Source organism: Hylobates moloch, unplaced genomic scaffold (assembly GCF_009828535.3).
Source record: "Hylobates moloch isolate HMO894 unplaced genomic scaffold, HMol_V3 SCAFFOLD_15, whole genome shotgun sequence".
Taxonomy (NCBI): Eukaryota; Metazoa; Chordata; class Mammalia; order Primates; family Hylobatidae; genus Hylobates; species Hylobates moloch.
Window position 1 is genome coordinate 92,509,926 of NW_026652290.1, and position 25,074 is coordinate 92,534,999.

Here is a 25,074-nt window from a genome sequence, read left to right on the forward strand (position 1 = left end):
CTCTTTTGTCCAGGCTGGAGTGCAGTGGCTCCATCATAACTCACTGCAGCCTCTACCTCTGGGGCTCAAGCGATCCTCCCGCCTCAGCCTTCCAAAGCACTGAGATTACCAGAGCCACCAAACCCAGCCAAAGTGAGCAGGTTAATCAAAGACCCAAGAGACCAACAACACTCATAGGAATAAAATTTTTTTTTTTTTTTTTTTTGAGACAGAGTCTCGCTCTGTTACCCAGGCTGGAGTGCAGTGGTGTGATCTTGGCTCACTGCAAGCTCTGCCTCCCGGGTTCACGCCATTCTCCTGCCTCAGCCTCCTGAGTAGCTGGGACTACAGGCACCCGCCACTGCTCCCAGCTAATTTTTTGTATTTTTTAGTAGAGACGGGGTTTCACCGTGGTCTCGATCTCCTGACCTCGTAATCCACTTTCCTCGGCCTCCCAAAGTGCTGGGATTACAGGCGTGAGCCACCACGCCCGGCCAGGAATAAATGTTTTTTTCCTTCCGGCCAGGCACGGTGGCTCATGCCTGTAATTCCAGCACTTTGGGAGGCCGAGGCAGGTGGATTGCTTGAGGCCAGGAGTTCAAGACCAGCCTGGCCAACATGGCAAAACCCCATCTCTACTAAAAATACAAAAATTAGCTGGGCATGGTGGCACACGCCTGTAGTTCTAGCTACTCGAGAGGCTAAGACATGAGAATCGCTTGAGCCTGGCAGGCAGAGGTTGCAGTGAGCTGGGATTGTGCCACTGCACTCCAGCCTGGGCAACAGAGTGAGACTGACTCAAAAACTAATAATAATAAAAAGATAAATTCTGAATGCTCATGGCTGGGCTTAAGGTCCCCTTCTCTCTCTGGCTCATCCTAAATTTATGCTGAGACTTGATCAGGGTCCTGGAGGGAAGCAAGTGGCCATTCCGAGTTTAACTGGGAGCATTTATGGGCAGTTTATAGAGGGATGGGCGGAGTGGAGAAAGCCACAAAGGATGGGGCGGCACCAGGGGACCAGCCGAAGTGGGCACGAAGCCATCGCCAGCCTAGGGCAGAAGGGACAGGGAGGGAGTCTGTTACCCGTCTCCAGGGACAGCTCGAGTTCCCAGAGGGGCTGCAGCTCAGAGGAGGGGAACCACAGCCACTGTGAGTGCGGGATGCAGGGAGGGGCCCAGGAAGCAAATACCCTGACCTCTCTCCACCGACCCTGAGGATAGAATTTGCAAACTGCAGTCTCCCAGGGCCTCGAGCTGGGGAAGGAAGGCTGAGACTGACCCTGGGGGCGCGGAGGAGGGTCACGTGGAGAATCACCAGCACTTTTCCTGCAGAACTTTCTTGGCGCATTTTTCCATGCAGGTCCAAGACTGGCCACGAGGGGTCGAAAGAGCACCCGGATGCCCGATGAAAGGGACGCTTCCGCAGCGCTGGGCTACTTTCCCAGAACCTGGGCAATGGGGAAGGGACAAAAGGTGGGGAGTGAGGGGAGGAGGAGAGGAGGCTTTGACCCAAGAGTGGCAGAAAACTGTCTTCTAGACCTAAGGGTGATAGGATAGGCCTAGTGCAAACTCCATCCACAGGGTCAGTGGAGAGATGTCAGGGTACACTCACTTCCTGGGCCCCTTTTCTGCTTCCCTTAGTCTCACAGTGGCCGTGGCCCCCCGCTCTGAACCACAGCTCCTCTGGGAACTCTGACTGTCCCTGGAGACGGGTAACAAATTCCCTCCCTGTCCCTTCTGCCCTAAGGGTGGTGATGGCTTGGGTCTCACTGGTCTCCTATCTCCAGCATAGGTCTGGTCACTGCTGGCTGATTAGGAGTTCGCCAGTGGACAAGTTCAGAAAGGGAGGGTTCAAATGGCTGGCGCGTAAGACAGTGTGACTGTAGAGGGTGCTGGCTTTTAAAAAAGTGAAGGATCAGCCCCGGTGTGATGGCTCATGCCTGTATTCCCAGCACTCTGGGAGACTGAGGCAGGCAGATCACCTGAGGTCAGGAGTTCGAGACCAACCTGGCCAACATGGTGAAAACTATTAAAAAATACAGGCTGGGCACAGTGGCTCACGCTTGTAATCCCAACACTTTGGGAGGCTGAGGCAGGCGGATCATAAGGTCAGGAGACCCAGACCATCCTGGCTAACACAGTGAAACCCCATCTAAAAATACCAAAAAAATTAGCCGGGCATGGTGGCAGGTGCCTGTAGTCTCAGCTACTCGGGAGGCTGAGGTAGGAGAATGGCATGAGCCCGGGAGGCAGACCTTTCAGTGAGCCGAGATCGCACCAGTGCACTGCAGCCTGGGCAACAGAGCAAGACTCCGTCTAAAAAAAAAAAAAAAATACAAAAAGTAGCCAGGTGTTAGGCCGGGCGCGGTGGCTCACGCTTGTAATCCCAGCACTTTGGGAGGCCGAGGCGGGTGGATCACGAGGTCAGGAGATCGAGACCACGGTGAAACCCCGTCTCTATTAAAAATACAAAAAATTAGCCGGGCGTGGTGGCGGGCGCCTGTAGTCCCAGCTACTCGGAGAGGCTGAGGCAGGAGAATGGCGTGAACCCGGGAGGCGGAGCTTGCAGTGAGCCGAGATTGTGCCACTGCACTCCAGCCTGGGCGACAGAGCAAGACTCCGTCTCAAAAAAAAAAAAAAAAAAGTAGCCAGGTGTTGTGGCATGCACCTGTATTCCCAGCTACTCAGCAGGCTGAGGCAGGAGAATCGCTTGAACCCAGAAGGCAGAGGTGGCAGTGAACCAAGATCATGGCACTGCACCCCAGCCTGGGTGACAGAGAGAGACACCATCTCAAAAAAAAAAAAAATTATTTTATTTTTTTGAGACAGAGTCTCCCTCTGTCACCCAGACTGGAGTGCAGTGGCGCGATCTCAGCTCACTGCAACCTCTGCCTCCGGGTTCAAGCAATTCTCTTGCCTCAGCCTCCTGAGTAGCTGGGATTACCCGTGCCCGCCACCACAGCTGGATAATGTTTTTTGTATTTTTTAGTAGAGACAGGGTTTCACCATGTTGGCCAGGCTGGTCTTGAACTCCTAACTTCAGGTGATCAACCCGCCTCGGCTTCCCAGAATGCTGGGATTACAGGTGTGAGCCACTGCACCGGGCCAGAAAGTTTTATTTTAATCCAAGTTAGAGCAGATGGTTTCTATTGCTTGCATCCAATGAAGACCTAAGTAACAACAGTCCCTCATCATAAGCACTGTAACACACTGATCTGGTTTGGCTGGGTCCCTACCCAAATCTCATCTTAAATTCCCAGGTGTTGTGGGAGGGAACTGGTGGGAGGTAATTAAATCATGGGGCAGGTCTTTCCCACGCTGTTCTTGTGATAGTGAATGAGTCTCACAAGATCTGATGGTTTTAAAAAGTGGCGTTTCTCTGCACAAGCTCTCTTCTCTTGTCTGCCGCCACGTGAGATGTGCCTTTCATCGTCCACCATGATTGTGAGGCCTCCCCAGCCACATGGAACTCTAAGTCCAATAGACCTTTTTTTTGTAAATTGCCCGGTCTCAGGTATGTCTTTATCAGCAGCATGAAAACGGACTAATACCCTAATACACACACACATCCATACACATACACAACTGTGTAGGCACACACCATACAAATACACAGACCCTGACACACCTTAGTGTACGTGACTTTATTTCCGGATGATATAAAAGAAAAAACTTAAAAAACACCCCAAACCAAACACCGATGGATCCCCAAAGCAATGTGACTCCCTCTTCCCACCCGGATAAATAGAGACTTCTGTCTGTCAGTCTACCCTCCCACCCCAATAACCCCCTCTGCTATAGACATACTCTGGGTATATATTACTCTACTCGGCAATAGACATCTCCCGAAAATAGAATTCCTGCCCTGACACCTGACTCTTCCCTGGCCGCATCAGACCACCCGCCACTGTAGCACACTGGTGTCCTTGCCCCCCGTGGTCAGGGCCATGCTGTCATCCCACAAGAAGGCCACATTGGTCACGTGGCTGCTGTGTCCACCGTACTTGTGGCTGAGGGCCTGTTATAAGGAAAGAAGTAAGTGAAGAAAGGTCAGTGGGGACAATGCCACCCCATCATGGTCCTCTTCTCTTGACCCGGTTCTTCTCTGCTCTTCCTCTTTTTTTTTTTTTTTTTTTAATCACTTAGGTTAGAGTGAAGTCACTTAGGCATGAGCACAGGTTCAATGCAGCCTCCACCTCCTGGGCTCAAGTCTCCTTGAGTCTCCCAAGTAGCTGGGATCACAGCTATGCGCCACCACACCTGGCTAATTTTTTTTACTTTTATAGCAATGGGGTGTCCCAGTGTTGCCAGGGCTAATAAGCCCTTTGTTTAAGAACCAACAGAGGCCAGGCGTGGTGGCTCATGCCTGTAATCCCAGCACTTTGGGAGGCCAAGGTGGGCGGATCACAAGGTCAGGAGATCAAGACCATCCTGGCCAACATGGTGAAACCCCATTCTCTACTAAAAATATAAAAATTAGCTGGGCGTGGCCAGGCGCGGTGGCTCACGCCTGTTATCTCAGCACTTTGGGAGGCCGAGGCAGGCGGATCACAAGGTCAGAGATCGAGACCATCCTGACTAACGTGGTGAAACCCCGTCTCTACTAAAAATACAAAAAAATTAGCTGGGAGTGGTGGCGCGCACCTGTAGTCCCAGCTACTCGGGAGGCTGAGGCAGGAGAATGGCGTGAACCCGGGAGGTGGAGCTTGCAGTGAGCCGAGATTGCACCACTGCACTCCAGCCTGGGGGACAGAGCGAGATTCCATCTCAAAAAAAAAAAAAAGAAAAAAAAATTAGCTGGGCGTGGTGGCGCATGCCTGTAATCTGAGCTACTTCGGAGGCTGAGGCAGGAGAATCACTTGAACCAGGGAGTCGGAGGTTGCAGTGAGCCGAGATTGTGCCACTGCACTCCAGCCTGGTGACAGAGCGAGACTCTGTCTCAAACAAAAAAGAACCAACAGAACAGCTGGGCATGGTGGCTCACGCCTGTAATCCCAGCACTTTGGGAGGCCGAGGTGGGGGTGGATCACTTGAGGTCAGGAGTTCAAGACCAGCCTAGCCAATGTGGTGAAACCCCGTCTCTACTAAAAATACAAAATTAGGCCTGGCGTGGTGGCTCACGCTTATAATCCCAGCACTTTGGAAGGCCAAAGTGGGGAGATCACTTGAGGTCAGGAGTTCGAGACCAGCCTGGCCAATGTGGTAAAACCCTGTCTCTACTAAAAATACAAAAACATTAGCCAGGCGTGGTGGCACACACCTGTAGTCCCAGCTACTTGGGAGGCTGAGGCATGAGAGTCACTTGAACCCAGGCAGCGGAGGTTGCAGTGAGCCGAGATCATGCCACTGCACTCCAGCCCGGGTGACAGAGGGAGACTCTGTCAAAAAAACAAAAACAAACAAACAAAAAACCCAGCAGGGCAACTGAATTGGTTTATTCAGCAAGTTAATGGCATAAATAGAAGAAATAGCATGCACGTGGAGAAGGCTATTCTACATGCTGAGATTTGAGACATAAGCAAATGTAGTTTGGACCCCGGTTCAAACAAACCAACCCTAGAAGGCCAGTCTGGGGCACATCAGGGAACTATGAATATGTACTGGCTATGAGATCATATTTAGGAATTAATGTTTTGTTTTTGCCTTCCTAGGGATGAGGTATGTAAGAAATTAATGTTGCTGGGCGCGGTGGCTCATGCCTGTAATCCCAGCACTTTGGGAGGCCGAGGCAGGCAGATCGCCTGAGGTTGGGGGTTCAAGACCAGACTGACCAATATGGAGAAACCCTGTCTCCATTTAAAAAATACAGAATTAGCCGGGCATGGTGGTGCATGCCTGTAATCCCAGCTACTCAGGAGGCTGAGGCAGGAAAATCACTTGAACCCAGGAGGCGGAGGTTGCAGTGAGCCGAGATCGTGCCACTGCACTCCAGCCTGGGCAACAAGAGCAAAACTCTGTCTCAAAAAAAAAAAAAAAAGAAGAAGAAATTAATGTTAATGAGTAGGAGTGGTCACAGGCTTGTGGATATGTAAGAATTCTTCTTCTTCTTCTTCTTCTTATTATTATTATTTTGAGACAGAGTCTCGCTCTTTTGTCCAGGCTGGAGTGCAGTGGTGCAATCTCAACTCACTGCAACCTCCGCCTCCCAAGTTCAAGTGATCCTCCTGCCTCACCCTCCTGAGTAGCTGGGATCACAGGTGCCCACCACCACCCACGACTAATTTTTTTGCATTTTTAGTAAAGACGGGGTTTCACCATGTTGGCCAGGATAGTCTCGAACTGTTGATTTCAGGTGATTGCCTGCCTCGGCCTCCCGAAGTGCTGGGATTACAGGCGTGAGCCACCGGGCCTGGCCAGAATTATCCTTATTTTTTTTAGGCACGAATGCTCAATTTAGAGGGCTAAAAGATAACCTATGCGTTTTCGTATGTGTGTTTTGTTTTTGTTTTTGTTTTATGATGAAGCCTTGCTGTCACTCAGGCTGGAGTAAAGTGGCACGATCTCGGCTCACTACAGCCTCTGCCTCCCCGGTTCAGGCAATACTCCCGCCTCACCCTCCCCAGTAGCTGGGATTACAGGCGTGCGCCACTAGGCTTGGCTAATTTTTGTATTTTTGTATTTTTTTTTTTTTTGAGACAAAGTCTCACTCTGTCACTCAGTGCAGTGTCGCTCAGTGGAGTGCAGTGGCGTGATCTTGGCTCACTGCAACCTCCATTTCCCGGGTTCAAGCGATTCTCCTGTCTCAGCCTCCTGAGTAGCTGGGATTACAGGCGCCTGCCACTACGCCTGGCTAACTTTTGTATTTTTAGTAGAGACGGGGTTTCACCATGTTGGTCAGGCTGGTCTCAAACTCCTGACCTCAGGTGATCCATCACCTTGGCCTCCCAAAATGCTGGGATTATAGGCATGAGCCACCGCACCCGGCCACATGTGCAGTTTCTTAAAACTACAGACCAGGACAGGTGCTGTGGCTCACGCCTTGTAATCCCAGCACTTTGGGAAACTAAGGTGGGGAGGATTGCTCAAGCCCAGGAGATCAAGACCAGCCTGGGCAACAGAGACCCTGTCTCTATCAAAAATACAAAAGTTGGCCAGGTGTGGTGGTGCACGCCTGTAGTCCCAGCTACTCAGAAGGCTGAGGTGGGCGGACCGCTTGAGCCCAGGAGGTCAAGGCTGCAGTGAGCCGAGATTGTGCCATGCCACAGCACTCCAGCCTGGGCAACAGAGTGAGACCCTGTCTCAAAAATAAAAAATAAAAAAAGAAGAGAAGGGAGAAAGAAGAAACAAATGAAATAAATATACAAAACCTGGTAATAGTTGAACATGGGTAACAGGTACAGGAGGGGTCACTGTACTAGTCTTTCTACTTCTATGCATGAAAATTTCCTAGGAAAATGCTGAAACAATCCCTCTTCTGTTAGAACCAGAGAATGGTAAAATTAACATCCAGCTTTTTTTTTTGTTTTTGTCTTTGTTTTGAGACAAAGTCTTGCTCTGTCGCCCAGGCTACATAGAGTACAGTGGTGCAATCATGGCTCACTGCAGCCTCAACCTCCTGGGCTCAAGCAATCCTCTCACCTCAGACTTCCTTGTAGCTGGGACTACAGGCGTGCACCACCATGCCCAGCTAATTTTGTGTGTTTTTTGTAGAGATGGGGGTCTCACTTTGTTGCCCAGGCTGGTCTTGAACTCCTGGCCTCAAGCAATCCTCCTGCCTCAGCTTTGCAAAGTGTTGCGATTATAGGTGTGAGCTACTGCCTTGGCCTCCCTTAAAAACTTGTAAGATGTGGTTGTATATCCTGTGCCCAGGTACATAGTAGGTGCTCAATAAATATTTACTGAGTTAACAAGGATAAAAGAACCAAAGAGCTCAGAATTGCAGTTGCTCAGAATTTCAGAGAACCAGGTCTTCACCATGACACACTGAAATTCATCTACCTTTGGGTTAAGAAAGGCCCTTGGGATCAAGACTACTGTCCTCCTTGTACAGATGGGAAAACTGAGGCTCAGAGAAGGCGTGGGGTTGGACCAGAGCTGCCTGAATCTTGTCCCCACCCCTCCTTGCTACCCCTGTCCACCCCCATCTCCCCAAGGGACTCACTCGAGGCTGACAGCAGGGGTAGCTAAACAGGTGAACTTTGCCAAAGTCATCAGCTGAAGCCAGCAACTTCCCATCATGGGAGCGGGCCACAGCGTTGATATCAGTGCCGTCCGCCCCCTCAGACCAGATCCCTGTGGGCAAGATGGAGGGAAGTGGTAAGATGTCAGCTGGAGCTAGAGACCGCCAAGAGGAGCAGATTGCCACTCCAGCCACCTTAATTTGTTCCGACCTAGCCTGTATCTATCCGAGGATATGAGTCAGAATGACCTTAAAATGTGAATCCGAGCCTACCCCTGCTCTGCTCAAAACCCTTCCATGGCTCCCTGGTGATCTTAGAAGAAAGCCTGTGGTTCTAAGGCTCGGCGGGCCCCATGCACTGCTCCAGCCTCATGCCTCATCAGTGCTCCTGTTCAACTCTGTAATGATTTGGCCACCCTGCCTCCCTGCATTTCTCCAAATGCCAAGTTCTGTGTCACGCCTGGGCTTTTGTATGTACTATTCCCTTTGCCAAGAGACTGCTTTCCTTCTTCACTGCCCTGGAAAGTAACTCCTCATCCTCCAGGTCCTAGCTCAGATGTCTCTTCCTCCAGGAGGCCCTCTCTGATTCCCTCAAAGAGTAGGCCAGATGCCCCACCCTGGGTTTCCCTGTCCCAGACCTGCTCACTCTGGGTCATCACTGTCTGGGGACAAGTCTGCCTCCCCCACTGGACTGAGAGCCCCAGGAGAACAGGGCCCTCAGTCATGGTCACTGCCAAGCCCACGGCGGGCACAGAACTGCTCAGGGAGTATGTGTTTGCTTCATTCGTGCCTGAATGAATGGGTGGCTAGGGCACCGGCAGTGTGGATCTCTCCTGGCCAGTTACCACGCCCATTTGGTTTCATTTTATTACAGCTCTAATGAGTCATCTCACCCTACCCTTTCCTCTTACACAAATACAGCCCACATGCAGTAAAGCAGTGAGCTTCCCACACTGGAAGTAAGCAGTAAGACTCTGGAAACCACCAGCAGGGATGTCTCTCAGAACTCCTGTCCTCAGTGAGACCCTTCTCATTCCAGAACTCACCAAACACCCCAAACCCCAGGACACAAGTAGCTGTGGCCCATTCCATGTTCCTCACAGCATCTGCACTGGTGATCTGCTTACAGGTAGCCGGGTCCCCTGGGGCAGACAATGGGAGGAGACATTCAGAGTTGGAAGAACTACCCAGTAAACCCATCCCTTTCTTAGATAATCGGAGCTGAGGTTGGAGCTGAGGTCCAAGACGGAGGAGGCTAAGGTCCCAGGGCTCATTCTATCTGTCAGGACTGGCTGAGAAGGCATCATATGCTGGGACTACACAGCCCGCAGCTTAAGCGGGCGCATCTGCTTTGAAACGCGCATCTGGCCGGGCGCGGTGGCTCATGTCTGTAATCCCAGGAGGCAGCATGAGCCACAGCATCCAGCTGGACCACCTGAGGTCAGGAGTTCGAGACCAGCTTGGCCAAGATGGTGAAACCCCATCTCTACTAAAAATACAAAAATTAGACCAGGCGTGGTGGCTCATGCCTGTAATCCCAGCATTTTGGGAAGTCGAGGCAGGCGGATCACCTGAGGTCAGGAGTTTAAGACCAACCTGGCCAACATGGCGAAACCCTGTCTCTACTAAAAATATTTTAAAAATTAGCTGGGCATGGTGGTGGACACCTGGAATCCCAGCTACTCGGGAGCCTGAGGCAAGAGAATCGCTTGAACCTGGGAGGCGGAGGCTGCAGTGAGCCGACATTGTGCCATTGCACTCCAGCCTGGGAGACAAGAGAGAAACTCCCATCTCGAAAAAAATACAAATACAAATATTAGCTGGGCATGGTGATGTGCTCCTGTAATCCCAGCTACTCAGGAGGCTGAGGCAGGAGAATCACTTGAACCCGGGAGGCGGAGCTTGCAGTGAGCCGAGATCGCGGCACTGCACTCCAGCCTGGGAGACAGAGCAAGACTCCATCTCAAAAAAAAAAAATAAATGAAAAAATAAAAAATAAAAAAATAAAAATAATAATAATAAAAAATAAAAATTAAAAATTTAAAAATGTAAAAAAAATCCTACCCATTGACCAGAAAGGGGAGAAGTTGACTAAAAGTGGGGTACACCAGGGAGAAAATAAGAAGCCAGCGGTCCCTGAATTCCAAACCAGAAACAGCCTTGAATACCAAGGGAGCGAGGCTTGAAGCCCCTCCCTCCCCTCCCAGAATTTAGGGAAGTCTACAAATGAGACGGAGGAAGTAATGTCTCTGGGTCTCGGAGAACTCACAGTACAGAATCTCATAGTCCCCGGAGTTGGTGACAAAGCAGCTGCTGTCCTGGGCCCAATCCAGGTGGGTGATAAAACTGGAATGGCCCTGCGGGGGAGGAAAGGGATGGTGTTAGAGCTGCAGAGGGTGGAACCAAGGAGAGGGGGACAGGATTAAATCAGGAAAGTAGAGGGTCAAATACAGAGGTAGGGCGAGAACACAAGGGGACTAAAGGAAGGATACACAGGTCTTTGGAGTATGGGGGCAGGGCCAGAATACTGTGGGCGGGGCCAGACTGTGATGGGCAGGGCTAGACAAAAAGCACTTAGAACACAATGGGAGTTTAGAACAGGTGGGCAGGGCTAGACACGGAGGAGCTGGCTTTGAATGTTGAGGGGCGGGGCTACACAGAGGGGCGGTCTCGGAACGTGAGGGGCGGGGCTACACAGATGGTGGGCTTAGCACGTGGGGGCGGGGCTACACAAAGGGGCGGGCTTAGAACACAAGAGGTGGTGAATGTGTGGACGGGGCCAAGACTCCTTGCTCTGATCTGGGCAGAATCAGTTGAGTGTTGAAGCTGCTCTCCCTTGAGGTAGAAAATTGGTTAATTCTGCACCCCCTGCGCGGGGTGGCGGCGCAGGCTGGGGGCCACTGCCCACTCACCGAGCACTTGCCCAGGCGGCTGACCTTGCGGCCGCCCTGGTCCACCGTGTACACGTACACCAAGTTGTCGTGGGAGCCCACGGCCAGGTACGCCCCGTCTGGGGGAGGGGGAGGGGGGCTATGAGGAGGCACCCAGGCTCCACCCCCTCCTCGCCCAGACTCAGCCCCCTCGACAGTCCCCAGCTCCATCCCCACTGCATCCCTCCTAGGCCTCGCTTCGCAGGCTCCACCCCTCCCCCTGCCAAGAACTCTGAGCCTCTGTCCCCTGGCCCTGCCGCTTGGGTGTCCCAGGCCTGCCGCTTACCTGGGGAGAAGCTGACCACTGAGATCTGTTCATTGCCGTCTGTGTGGATAGCCACCAGGTCATGGGTCTCCGTGTCCAGCAGCAGCCATCTTGAAGGAGAGGGCGTGGTGGGGGGAGGAGGGGTGAGCTGATCTGACAGAGAGGGGCCGCAATCTGTGGGGTCTAAGGGAGGGATCAGAGGGACCCCAGAAGAGACCTGAGCTGGGCACGGTGGCTCAGGCCTATAATCCCAGCACTTTGGGAGGCCGAGGTGGGTGGATCACTTGAGGTCAAGAGTTCGAAATCAGCCTGGCCAACATAGTGAAACCCTGTCTCTACTAAAAATACAAAAATTAGCCGGGCGTGGTGGCACGTGCCTGTAATCCCAGCTACTTGGGAGGCTGAGGCACGAGAATTGCTTGAACCCGGGAGGCAGAGGTTGCAGTGAGCTGAGATCGCACCACCGGACTCCAGCCTGGGCAACAGAGCAGGACTCTCTCCCCAGAAAAAACAAAACAAAACAAGGCCAGGTGCGGTGGCTCACGCCTGTAATCCTAGCATTTTGGGAGGCTGAGGCAGGCGAATCACTTGAGGTCAGGAGTTCGAGACCAGCCTGGCCAACATGGTGAAACCCCGTCTCTACTAAAAATAAAAAAAATTTAGCCAGGCATAGTGGTGGGCGCCTGTAATCCCAGCTACTTGGGAGGCTGAGGCAGGAGAATCACTTGAACCTGGGAGGCGGAGGCTGCAGTGAGCCAGAGGAATATTGAGGGATCAGGGCTCCGTAAATGGTGGGATTTGGGAAAGTAGGAAAGAGGGAAGAAGGGCCAGTTCCCCAGGGAGTAGAGAAGCCCTCCCGAAATGCTCTCCTCAGCTTTACCTGCCAGTCACTGTACCCACAGCCAGGACAGAGCCACTGGGGTGGAAGCCGGCTGAGCGGGCAGGGTCCTGAGAAGGGAGAGAGAAGAGGCAGGGCTCAGAGCTGGGGTCCCATGTCCATCTGGACATTCTCCTGCCTCAGGGCCAAGTCTAATCTTTGCATGAGGGCTCTCCCCTCCCTCTGCTGCCCTTTGGGACACCCCCACCCTAGACACCATGGCGCCATTCCTTTACATTTCTGTAACATGTTAGCCTCAACAGAAAACATTCCTCCTGTCACTCCTGTCCCGGGATCCCTCTTTGCTCCTCTTCTAAATTCCCACAGCTTTATTCATCCAAGACGACTTCTTTAGATAATTTCCTAGATGTGGGCATGCTGGGACAAAAGGCATCCAGAATTTTAAGACTCTTTTTATTTTTATTTTTTATTTTTTTAATTTTTATTTATTTTTTTGAGATGGAGTTTTGCTCTGTCGCCCAGGCTGGAGTGCAGTGCCACAGTCTCAGCTCACTACAACCTCAGCCTCCCAAGTAGCTGATATTACAGGGGCCCACCACCACGCCTGGCTAATTTTTTTTTTTTTCCCATTTTTTGTAAAGATGGGGTTTTGCCATGTTGCCCAGGCTGGTCTCAAACTCCTGGATTCACACAATCTACCTGCCTCGGCCTCCCAAAGTGCTGGGATTACAGGTGTCAGCCACCACACCCAGCTGAAATTTTTATTCTGTTTACATTTTAATTAATTGTGAATAGCCATGTGTGGCCAGTGGTTACCCTATGGGACAGTGTAGCTCTACACTTGACTGTTGCAGTGGTCACACCTTCCCTGAACTCAGCAGCTCCTGACTCCCACATCCTCACGGCAGCACCCCTGACAGGATGGTTTGGTGTCGTCCTGGGCTCCTTTCCAGTCAAGAACCTACTCCTCCAACCCTTCTGAGAGAGCTTCTAAGCACCTAGTTCCCTAAACGAAACCCCCACCCTGCTTAAAAAGACCTTGTTTGGGCCAGGCTCGGTGGCTCACATCTGTAATCCCAGCACTTTGGGAGGCCGAGGCAGGCAGATCACGAGGTCAGGAGTTTGAGACCAGCCTGACCAACATGGTGAAACCCCGTCTCTATTAAAAATACATAAATTAGCTGGGCGTGGTGGTGTGCGCCTGTAATCCCAGCTACTCGGCAGGCTGAGGCAGAAGAATCACTTGAACCTGGGAGGCGGAGGTTGCAGTGAGCCGAGATCGTGCCATTGCCCTCCAGCCTGGGTGACAGAGCGAGACTCCATCTCAAAGAAAAAAAAAAAAAAAAAGACCTTGTTTGGTTTCAGTCTAATGTGCTGAGCCCTGACACATGGAGAAAGGTAGTTCTGTTAGAATGGTGTTTTTCCAGTCCCCAGGCCCCTTACCTCGATGATCCTGCTCCACAGGGGCTGGTGGGACTCTGAGCTCCACAGATGCACGAGCTTATCCTGCCCGCAGGTCACAAACTGGGCCCGACTGGGGTGTGTGGCCAGGCCCCACAGCTCTTCCACATGGCCCTGGTGGAAAGGGAGGACAGCAGGATGGAGACAGCAGCCCTGGCCTTTTCCCACCCAACACTAATGCCAGACAAGTGCTGGATGAGCCCCAGCAACTCATCCTGCCCCAGCGGGACCCAGGGAAGACCTTTCCCAGTATGTCTGAAGGGGGCCTGGATTGGGCATCTGAACCCATGCCCTGGTGTGTGACTCAAGGCAAATCCTGCCCCTTCTCCAGGGACCTCTGCTTTCTTCTTTGCAAAATGGGAGGCAGGAGGGCATGGTGGCTCAGAGCTTGATCTCAGGGGTCAGACAGGCTGCACCCTGGCCACACACCTCCCAGGTCTCCAGCTCCAAGGATCTGGGAAGGCCCTCCTGGAGTCTGTCTGCAGCCAGAGCCCAGAAGTCTGAGGGACCTCATGGAGGGCACTAAACCTGATGGCTCCGACCTTCGGCTTTCTATTACTGACTGAGCGCAGTCACCTAGGCAGGTGACATCTCCTTGGAACCTCAGTTTGATCATCTGTAAAATGGGGCCAATTGGTATGTGTGCCTCATAGCATTCTTGTGCTCACTCAAATCATGGATGGAAAATGCTGGCCGGGTACGGTGGCTCATGCCGGTAATCCCGGCACTTTGGGAGGCTGAGGCAGGAAGATTGAGCTCAGGAGTTTGAGACCAGCCTGGACAACATGGCAAAACCCTGTCTCTACAAAAAATACAAAAATTTGCCAGTTGTGGTGGTGCACACCTGTAGTCCCACCTACTCGGGAGGCTGAGGCAGGAGGATCCCTTGAGCCCACGAGACAGAGGTTGTAGTGAGCCAAAATGGCACCACTACATTCCAGGCTGGGTGATATAACAAATAAATAAAATGCTAAACATAAGGATAATTCAGACAATATGGTCACAAAATGGAAATGTCTAACTATTAATATTTATAACAAATTTTTTTTTGAGACAGAATCTCACTCTGTCACCCAGGCTGGAGTGCAGTGGTAGGATCTCAGCTCACTGCAACCTCTGCCTCCCAGGTTCAAGCAATTCTCCTGCCTCAGCCTTTTGAGAAACTGGGATTACAGGCACACGCCACCATGCCCAGCTAATGTTTTATATTTTTAGTACAGATGGTGTTTCACCATTGTTGCCCAGGCTGGTCTCGACTCCTGATGTCAAGTGATCTGCCTGCCTGGGCCTCCCAAAGTAATATTAGTATTACAATTAATAATTATAATAGCCAATATAATAGTATGGGCTGGGTGCAGTGGTTCATGCCTGTAATCCCAGCACTTTGGGAGGCTGAGGTGGGTGGATCACTTGAGGTCAGGAGTTCGAGACCAGCCTGACCAAAATGGTGAAAACCCGTTTCTACTAAAAATATAAAAATTAGCTGGGCGTGGTGGTACATGCCTGTAATTCCAGCTACTCGGGAGGCTGAGGCAGGAGAATCGCTTGAACCCGGGAGGTGGAGGTTGCAATGAGCCGAGATTGAACCACTGCGCTAGAGCCTGGGCAACAGAGTGAGACTGTCTCAAAAATTAAAAAAAAAAAAAATGTATAAATATAGTGCTTCCCGGTAGGTGAGTTCTTTAATTGGGTCAGGGGTAAGGAAGGGAGGGAGGAGGCAAGGAAGGGAGGAGCAGGCATTTGAGCTTCGAGAAGAACTGCAAGCAGACTCCAGCAGGGCCTTCCCCAATCCGTGGAGCTGGAGTCTGAGAGGTGTGTGGCCAGGGTGTCTGCAGCTGTGGGACAACCTGTAGGGACACTCACCAACCTGAAGGATGCCACCCACAATCAGAGTGGCAGGAGGCAGCACAGTTGGAGCAGGGGCCTGGGGCCCCTCTGCTGTGCTCGGACTTAAACTCTTGGTTGCTGGATCCCGGGAAGGGGTCCTGGGTCAGGGCCAGGTCAGAGAAGGGACAGAGCAGGGAGGTGAGGAGAACTGGGAGAGGGGAGGAGGAGTGGATGATGCAGGGAAGGCAAGGGAAAGAGCTGGGAAGAGGGGAGGGGTGCAGAGGAGAGAGGCGCACCTGGACCAGCAGCGAGAAGCCTGTGTGCACGGAGCCCTGCAGGATGGAATTGCGGGTGGTCCCCACATACAGTGTGTCTCCGTGGCCCTCTGCCACCGTGCGCACGGGGCCAAAGTCCTCGGGGACCTGGGTGGGCAGGTAAGAGGGAAGATGAGTAGGACGCACACAGGGGTGGGCGTGGGGTGACATACTGTGGGGAGGAGGGTCTGGTGTTGGGAGCCCTGGTGAGATGGGGGGGCCTCTCCACCCCCATCTGAGCCCACTGCCCCTCCTCACCTCCACTTCCTGCAGCTTGCTGTAGTCAGAACCCCAGAGGACCACCCGCCGATCACGACCCCCTCCGGACACCAGCGTCCCGTCCCGCAGGGCGCAGAGCCCAAACACGCCGCCATCATGGGCACCCAGCACCGCCTGTGTGATACGGTTCCCACCTGCAGGGTGGCCAGGGGCAGGGTCAACAGAGAGAAGCCACTCCTATGCTGACCCCTGAAAGCATCTTGAACTCTGAAGCCTATGTCCATCCATTCTCACCCACTTTTCCACCTTTATTTATTTATTTATTTTGAAACAGAGTCTCTCTGTCGCCCAGGCTGGAGTGCAGTGGTGCTATCTCGGCCCACTTCAACCTCTGCCTCTTGGGTTCAAGTGACTCTCCTGCCTCAGCCTCCCGAGTAGCTGGGATTACAGGCGCCCACGACCATGCCTGGCTAATTTTTTGTGTTTCTAGTAGAGAAGGGTTTCACCATGTTGGCCAGGCTGGTCTCGAACTCCTGACCTCAAGTGATCCACCCGCCTTGGCCTCCCTAAGTGCTGGGATTACAGGCATGAGCCACCACGCCCGGCCCCACCTTTCCACCTTTCTATCTGCTCATCCACCCACCCAACCACCCAAGCACCTGCCACCTACCCACTCAAACACAATACCTTATCATCCATTCATTAAACCATCTGAACTAACATTTACCCATCCACCCATCTACCCTTTGACCCATACACCCACCCATCCATCCATCCACTCACTTATCTACTGGTCTGTTAGATGAACACTATCCACTCATCCATTCATCACCCATCCATCCACCAGACTATATATCCATCCATCACCCTACCCATTCATCCACCCATCTCTCTACTGATCCATCCAGTCGGCCACCCTGCCATCCATCCATCAACCCACCTCTCATCCATTCATTTGCCCTCTCTCATTTTGTTTTGCTTTGTTTTGTTTTTGAGACAAAGTCTTGCTCTGTCCACCAGGCTGGAGTGCAGTGGCACGATCTTGGCTCACTGAAACCTCTGCCTCCTGGGTTTAAGTGATTCTCATGTCTCAGCCTCTGGAGTAGTTGGGATTACAGGCATGTGCCACCACACCCGGCTAATTTTTGTATTTTTAGTAGAGACAGGGTTTCACTATGTTGGCCGGGCTGCTCTCGAACTCTTTGACTCAAGTGATCTGCCTGCTTCAGCCTCCCAAAGTGCCAAGATTACAGGCGTGAGCCATGGCACCCAACCTAATAAAGACAATTTTTTAAAAAGAGAGGGCAGGTGGCCAGGTTAGGTGGCTCGTGCCTGTAATCCCAGCACTTTGGGAGGCCGAGGCGGGTGGATCATGAGGTCAGGAGATCGAGACCATCCTGGCTAACACGATGAAACCCCGTCTCTACTAAAAAAATACAAAAAATTAGCCAGGCGTGGTGGTGGGCACCTGTAGGCCCAGCTACTCAGGAGGCTGAGGCAAGAGAATGGCGAACCTGGGAGGCGGAACTTGCAGTGAGCCGAGATCGCTCCACTGCACTCCAGCCTGGGCGACAGAGCGAGACTCCATCTCAAAAAAAAAAAGAGAGAGAGAGGGCAGGCTGGCCGAGCATGGTGGCTGATGCTGGTAATCGCAGCACTTTGGGAGGCTGAGGCGGGTGGATCATGAGGTCAGGAGATCGAGACCATCCTGGCTAACACGGTGAAACCCCGTCTCTACTAAAAATACAAAAAATTAGCCAGGTGTGGTGGCGGGCACCTGTAGTCCCCAGCTACTTGGGAGGCTGAGGCAGGAGAATGGCATGAACCCAGGAGGCAGAGCTTGCAGTGAGCCAAGATCACTTGAGCTCAAGGGTTTGAGACCAGCCTGGGCAACCTCATCTCTACAACAAATACAAAAATTACTTGGGCCTGGTGGGGGCACCTGTAGTCCCAGGTACTTGGGAGGCAGGAGGATCACTTGAGACTGGGAGGCAGAGGTTGCAGTGAGCTGTGATGGCACCACTGCACTCCAGCCTGGGTGCTGGAGTGAGACCCTGTCTTAAAAAAAATTCTTTATTAAAAAAAAAATTTTTTTTTTTGAGACAGAGTCTCGCTCTGTCCCCTAAGCTGGAGTGCAGTGGTGCCATCTCTGGTCACTGCAACCTCCACCTCCTGGGTTCAAGCGATTCTCCCACCTCAGCCTCCCAACTAGCTGGGATTACAGGTGCTCACCACCATGCCAGGCTAATTTTTGTATTTTTAGTAGACATAGGGTTTTGCTGTTGGCCAGGCTGGTCTTAAACTCCTGACCTCATGTGATCTGCCTGCCTCGGCTTCCCAAAGTGCTGGGATTACAGGCGTGAGCCACCGCGCCCAGCCCAAAAACTTTTAAAAGTAAAGATGAGGTCTCGGCCGGGCGCGGTGGCTCACGCTTGTAATCCCAGCACTTTGGGAGGCCGAGGCGGGCGGATCACGAGGTCAGGAGATTGAGACCACGGTGAAACCCCGTCTCTATTAAAAATACAAAAAATTAGCCGGGTGTGGTGGCGGGCGCCTGTAGTCCCAGCTACTCGGAGAGGCTGAGGCAGGAGAATGGCGTGAACCCCGGAGGCGGAGCTTGCAGTGAGCCGAGATTGCGCCACTGCACTCCAGCCTGGGCGACAGAGCGAGACTCCATCTCAAAAAAAAAAAAAAAGATGAGGTCTCACTATGTTGCCCTGGCTGTTCTCAAACTCCTGGGCTCAACCAATCCTCCTGCCTCAGCCCCTCAAAGTGCTAGGATTACAGGTGCCAGCCACCTCAACCAGCCCATCCTCTCTTTCATTCAACTACCTTTCACCAGTTAATCCATCCTTCCATCCACCCATTTTTGGCAAGGCACGGTGGCTCACGCCTGTAATCCCAGCACTTTGGGAGGCCGAGGTATGTGGATCACTTGAGGTCAGAGTTCAAGACCAGCCTGAGCAACACGGTGAAACCCCGTCTCTACTAAAAACACAAAAATTAGTTGGGTTTGGTGGCATGTGCTTATAGTCCCAGCTACTCGGGAGGTTGAGGCAGGAGAATCGCTTGAATCCGGGAGGCAGAGATTGCAGTGAGCCGAGATCGAGCCACTGCATTCCAGCCTGTGCAACAGAGTAAGACTCCATCTCAACAACAAGCAAACAAACAACAACAACAACAACAAAACCCAAAAAACAAACATCCACCCACTTTCTATTTTCCAATCTATCTACCCATTCACGATTCACCCCTCTATCTACCCATCTGGCAATCTACCTCTCCATTCTTTCATCCATTAACCCATTCAATCAATAATTCTTTAACCAGTATTTGCTCTGGGCCCAGGCTCATATGGGGACACAGTGGTGACCAAGGCAACCTCACACCCTACCCTTGCAGGGCTCACTACAGTCAGCGCCAACCCCAGGTGTCGAGGCCCAGAAGACTCAGGTGCACACCCGGAAGACTAAGATCCCATAGAGGGCTCCACTCAGCCAGGTGAGTCAGGGAGGGCTTCCTGGAGGAGGAGATGGCTGAGCAAGGATCTGAAGGTGGGGTAGGAGTCAGCTGGGACTAGAGAGGGCGGGAAAATGTTCCAAGTGGAAGGAACAAGTTTCTGTTACAAAAAGCAGAGAGTAGGCGAGAACATGGATAATTGAGAGAACTAATAGAGATGTGGTGTGATTAAGTGTAACACACAAGGGCATGCACGTCAAGGCAGGAGACAGCAGGGTCAGACCAGGCAGGGTCCTGGAGGCCTCAGTAAGGAGCACGGACTTGTCACAAGGGAACCTGGGAGCAATGGAAGGGGAGGGACTGGGTCAGATTTCCATTTGCTTCTGGGAACAAACCAAATTGGAGGTGGCGAGGCTGAAGGCTGTGAGGTCAGGGAGGAGACCAAGGTGGGAGGGGAAGAAACAATAATTCTCTTTAATTCCCATCCTTCAAGACTCAAATGTGGTATCACTTCCTCCAGGTGAGCTGGGCTCTCTTTTTTATTTTTATTTTTTATTTTTCTGAGATGGAGTCTTACTCTGTTGCCCAGGCTGGAGTGCAGTGGCACCGTTTTGGCTCACTGCAACCTCTGCCCAGGGTTCAAGCGATTGTCCTGCTTCAACCCCCCGTGTAGCTAGGATTACAGGCGCCCGCCACCATGTCTGGCCAATTTTTTTTTTTTTTTTTTTGAGACAGAGTCTTGCTCTGTACCCAGGCTGGAGTACAGTGGTGCAATCTTGGCTCACTACAACCTCCGCCTCCCGGGTTCAAGCAATTCTCATGCCTCAGCGTCCCAAGTAGCTGGGATTACAGGTGCATGCCACCACACCTGGGTAATTATTTTGTATTTTTAGTAGAGATAGGGTTTCACCATGTTGGCTAAGCTGGTCTCGAACTCCTGACCTCAGGTGATCCACCTGCCTTGGCCTCCCAAAATGTTGGGATTACAGGCGTGAGCCACTGCGCCCAGCATGTTATTGTTATTTTTTTTTAATTTTTTGTAGGTATGGGGTCTCACTATGTTGCCTAGGCTGGTCTAGAACTCCTGGGCTCAAGCAATCTTCCTGCCTTGGCCTCCCAAAGTACTAGCATTACAGGCATGAGCCACTGTCCCAGCCTCATCCTATTAGTTTGTTAATAAAGTCATCCATTGGTTGGAACAATCATTTCTTCACCCAACCATTGGCTAAGACAAGTCATTTATTCATCCAATCATTTATTAACTTCTTGGAACAATCTGTTCTTCATAACACATTAATCCATTGGCTGAAACAACCATTCATTCATTCACTCACTCATTCACTCATTCATTTATGGCTGTATAGATCCACTGCCTGAGACAAAACCTATTCACTAACATAGCTAGCCATTAGTGGTAACAACCACTCATTTGTTCCTTTACCCAGTCACGCTCCCTTTAAGGAGGATGACACATTCATTTACTTATTCTTCCATCCATTTCCTAGGATCACACCTTCATTCATTCCTTCATTCACTCATTCATTGATCCACACGCTGGGACAAAGCACTTGTCCATGTATCCATTCATCTACCCATCCGTCCTTCCTTCCATCCACCCATCCATCCTTCCTTCCATCCACCCATCCATCCATTCATCATCTAACCACAACTGAGCTAACCCATTCATTGATAATCTGGACTTGATCCCTAACATGGGATTTCCAGAGGGCAAGGCAGGGGGGAGTCAATCAAGATTTCCTGGAGATGGGGATACTTGAGCTGAACCTTGACGAGGGTGTTGGAATCGGACATCCATTTACACTCATTCCACACAAACAGCATTCCACGAAGGGAGGCAGAGCCAGGAGTGTTTGGGAAGACTGGATTGGGGACCAAACAGATGGGGTGACACTGACCTTTGCCCCAAACATAGAGGTTCCCCCCAGAGTCCCCCGTGACCACGTCGCCACCTTCCAAAAAGGTCACACACAGCACATACTTCGGTTTCTCATGTTTCTAAGGTGGGGGAGGAAAGGAAGGCGTCAGAGCGTCACTGAAGCAGGTAGCCTCCCAGAGGTCATCTGTCACCCAGGACTGTGGCCAGGCAGTCCCCTCTATCTATGCGTTTGGGGTAAGGCTCTGCGTGGAGCATCCCTTCTCCCACCTGCCTCCATCCAGCCTGCAGTGCTCCGGTGGCCTAGAGGTTCTGACCACAATTGTCTCGCTTTCCTACCCCTGGGCCCACTTCCTGCTCTCTCTCTGGTCCCCCTGACTCTTTCTTTTGAGACATAGTCTCGCCTGTCATCTAGACTGGAGTGCAGTGGCACATCTCGGATCACAGCAACCTCCACCTCCGGGGTTCAAACGATTCTCGTGCCTCAACCTCCCAAGTAGCTGGGATTACAGGCCTGCGCCATCGCGGCCAGCTAATTTTGTTTTGTTTTTGTTTTTGTTTTTGAGACGGAGTCTCGCTCTGTCACCAGGCTGGAGTGCAGTAGCGCAATCTCAGCTCACTGCAACCTCCGCCTCCCGGGTTCAAGCGAGTCTCCCACCGCAGCCTCCCAAGTAGCTGTGATTACAGGCGCCCACCATCACGCCTGGCTAATTTTCATATTTTTTTAGTAGAGATGGGGTTTTGACATGTTGGCCAGGCGGGTCTGAACTCCTGGCCTCAAGTGATCCACCCGCCTCGGCCTCCCAAAGTGCTGGGATTACAGGCGTGAGCCACCGCGCCCGGCCTGGTCCCCCTGACTTCTCCCCTCCTGTCGGCGCCTCATTCATCCCGTCTCTCCTCCTCCCTCCTCATCTTCAGTCTGTCTCTCTAGGTCCCCTTCCCTGCCTCACTCCACCTTCTCAGTGTCTCTGTTTCATCTCCGTGCCCAGTGTTCTCTGGGCTTCCCTTTTGGGGTGGAAGCCCCATCTCTCACCAAAGGCAATGAGCCCTATGGGAGGAAGCCCTGTGTCTTCCCACCCTCTGCTTCCCACTCAGTTTGTCTGCTTTAGCTTGTGGCTCTCTCAGCCAGGCAGCCTCTGAGTTCTCTGATTATCCATCACATTGACAACCGCAGCACCCCTGGTTTTTTGCTTTTTTTTTTTTTTTTTGAGACAGGATCTCACTCTGTCACCCAGGCCGGAGTGCAGTGGAGCCATCATGGCTCATTGCAGTGTCAACCTCCTGGGCTCAAGGGATCCTCCCACTTCAGCCTCCCAGGTAGCTGGGATTACAGGTGCGCATCACCATGCCCAGCTAATTTTTGTATTTTTTGTAGATATGAGGTCTCACCATGTTTCCCAGGCTGGTCTCGAACTCCTGGGCTCAAGGGATCCTCCCACCTCGGCCTCCCAAAATGCTGGGATTACAGGCGAGAGCCACCTTGCCACAGTACCCATTTATTGAGCATTTACTGTCTGCTAGAAACTGCTATACTCTTCATCCCTTTGAATCCTCACAACTGTTTTTTTTTCTGAGATAGGGTCTCGTTCTATCACCCAGGCTGGAGTGATCATTTGATCACCGCTCACTGCAGCCATGAGCTCAGGTGATCCTTCCACCTCATGGTGCCCCGCCACCCTCTTAACTCCAGAGTTAAGGTGGATCATCACCACGGTACGGAGAAAGAAACTGAGGCCCCAGCAGGCAACATCTCAGCATCCCTGTAATCCCAAACCCCTGCCACCCTCTGGGGGATCTGGCTACCTCCCTGCCTGTCCCTGACTACCTCTCTCAGGGCCAGCCTGTCCCCCAAACCCCTGGCACTCACCTCAAAGAGGCCTTGCCGCTTGCTCAAGCTGCCCCCCTCCAAGGTCCAGAAGTAGATGTGAGATTTCCCGCAGGTGATAAGCACAGTGGGGTCCGTGGGGTGGAAGGTGGCCACCAATACAGCCTCATTGGAGCACTTTGGGGGGTGGGGGAGATTCTGAATGAGGACCTCAAAGTCCCCAAGGCTACTACTATACCCGCCCCTCACAGGACTGCCCTAAATGGCTGTTTGGGTCATATGCTGCACACCTGAACTTCTCTTTTTTTTTTTTTCAGGACGCAGTCTCGCTCTGTCACCCAGACTGGAGTGCAGTGGTGCAATCTCGGCTCACTGCAACCTCCGCCTCCCGGATTCAAGCGATTCTCTTGCCTCAGCCTCCTGAATAGCTGGGATTACAGGCAGGTGCCACCACACCCAGCTAATTTTTGTATTCTTAGTAGAGACAGGATTTCACCATGTTTCCCGGCTGGTCTCGAAGTCTTCACCTCGTGATCCACCCGCCTCAGCCTCCGAAAGTGCTGGGATTACAGGTGTGAGCCACTGCGCCCAGCCTCTTTTTTTTTTTTTTTCTTTTTGAGTACAAGTCTCGCTCTGTTGCCCAGGCTGGAGTGCAGTGGCACAATCTCGGCTCCTGCAACCTCTGCCTCCCAGGTTCAAGCGATTCTCCTGCCTCAGCCTCCCAAGTAGCTAGATTTACAGGCACGTGCCACCACACCTGGCTGATTTTTGTATTTTTAATAGAGATGGGGTTTCACCATGTTGGCCAGGCTGGTCTCCAGACTCCTGACCTCAAGTGATCTTCCCACCTCAGCCTCCTAAAGTGCTGGGATTACAGGCGTGAGCCACCACACCTGGCCAGTATCTTTCCTGTACAGTAAATTAAAGTACAGGAAGCAGGACAAGCCAGCGAAGCATTATCATCTTCTTCATCATTAACAAAACAGCAGACACTTGGAGATCCTCTCCTCTGCCCTAAGCACTGTGCTCAACATTTTACAATCATTAGCTCCTTTAATCCTCCATCACCCTGTGAGGTCAAGGCCATTATGCCCACCTCATCGCAAATTAAAAAGTGAGGCTCAGGCTGGGCGCGGTGGTTCACTCCTGTAATCCCAGCCCTTTGGGAGGCCGAGGCGGGTGGATCACCTGAGGTCAGGAGTTCGAGACCAGCCTAACCAACATGGAGAAACTCCGTCTCTACTAAAAATACAAAATTAGTTGGTCGTGGTGGAGCATGCCTGTAATCTCAGCTACTCGGGAGGCTGAGGCAGGAGAATCGCTTGCTTGAACCCGGGAGGCGGAGGTTGCAGTGAGCCGAGATCGCCCCATTGCACGCCAGCCTGGGCAACAAGAGGAAAACTCTCACAAAAAAAGGGAGGCTCAGAGAGGGCCGGGTGCAGTGGCTCACGCCTGTAATCCCAGCACTTTGGGAGGCCGAGGCAGGCGGATCACGAGGTCAGGAGTTCGACACCGGCCTGGTCAATGTGGCGAAACCCCATCTCTACTAAAGATACAAAAAAATTAGGTGTGGTGGCGCGCACCTGTAATCCCAACTACTTGGGAGGCTGAGGCAGGAGAATCACTTGAACCCAGGTGGCGGAGGTTGCATTGAGCCAAGATCATGCCATTACACTCCAGCCTGGGTGACAGGGCGAGACTCCATCTCAAAAAAAAAAAAAAAAAAAAAGACTCAGAGAGGGTAAAACATTTGCCTAAGGCCACACAGCTAGGCAAGAGTTGTGTGTGGAACCCAGCTCATCTAGCCCTAATTCCAGAGCACAGCCTCACCACCATTTCTGTTTACCCAAACAGTGGGCCTTGATCCAAAACTCAGGTTTCCACCGGGTGTGGTGGCTCACGCCTGTGATCCCAGCACTTTGGGAGGCAGAGGCAGATGGATC

General features: G+C 52.1%; 1 protein-coding gene across 6 annotated transcripts in view; it reads right to left on the bottom strand.

Moving 5' to 3' along the window:
- Positions 1–3,609: 3,609 nt before the first annotated feature.
- Positions 3,610–25,074, bottom strand: part of EML2 (EMAP like 2) — a 36,895-nt gene continuing 15,430 nt past the window's right edge. For 5 of the 6 annotated variants that reach the window (XM_032177129.2, XM_032177128.2, XM_032177132.2 and 2 more), the window contains 12 exons: positions 23,174–23,308; positions 21,329–21,428; positions 15,993–16,147; positions 15,717–15,842; positions 13,576–13,707; positions 12,175–12,242; positions 11,316–11,404; positions 11,012–11,109; positions 10,369–10,456; positions 9,146–9,241; positions 8,082–8,212; positions 3,610–3,998 (listed from right to left, as the gene is read on the bottom strand). In XM_032177129.2, coding sequence (XP_032033020.1) covers positions 3,873–3,998; positions 8,082–8,212; positions 9,146–9,241; positions 10,369–10,456; positions 11,012–11,109; positions 11,316–11,404; positions 12,175–12,242; positions 13,576–13,707; positions 15,717–15,842; positions 15,993–16,147; positions 21,329–21,428; positions 23,174–23,308 — 1,344 coding nt within the window. In that variant the 3' untranslated portion in view covers positions 3,610–3,872. Of the gene's footprint in view, positions 3,999–8,081; positions 8,213–9,145; positions 9,242–10,368; positions 10,457–11,011; positions 11,110–11,315; positions 11,405–12,174; positions 12,243–13,575; positions 13,708–15,716; positions 15,843–15,992; positions 16,148–21,328; positions 21,429–23,173; positions 23,309–25,074 lie in introns of those variants that run through there. The other variant, XR_009209983.1, reaches the window with a different exon arrangement.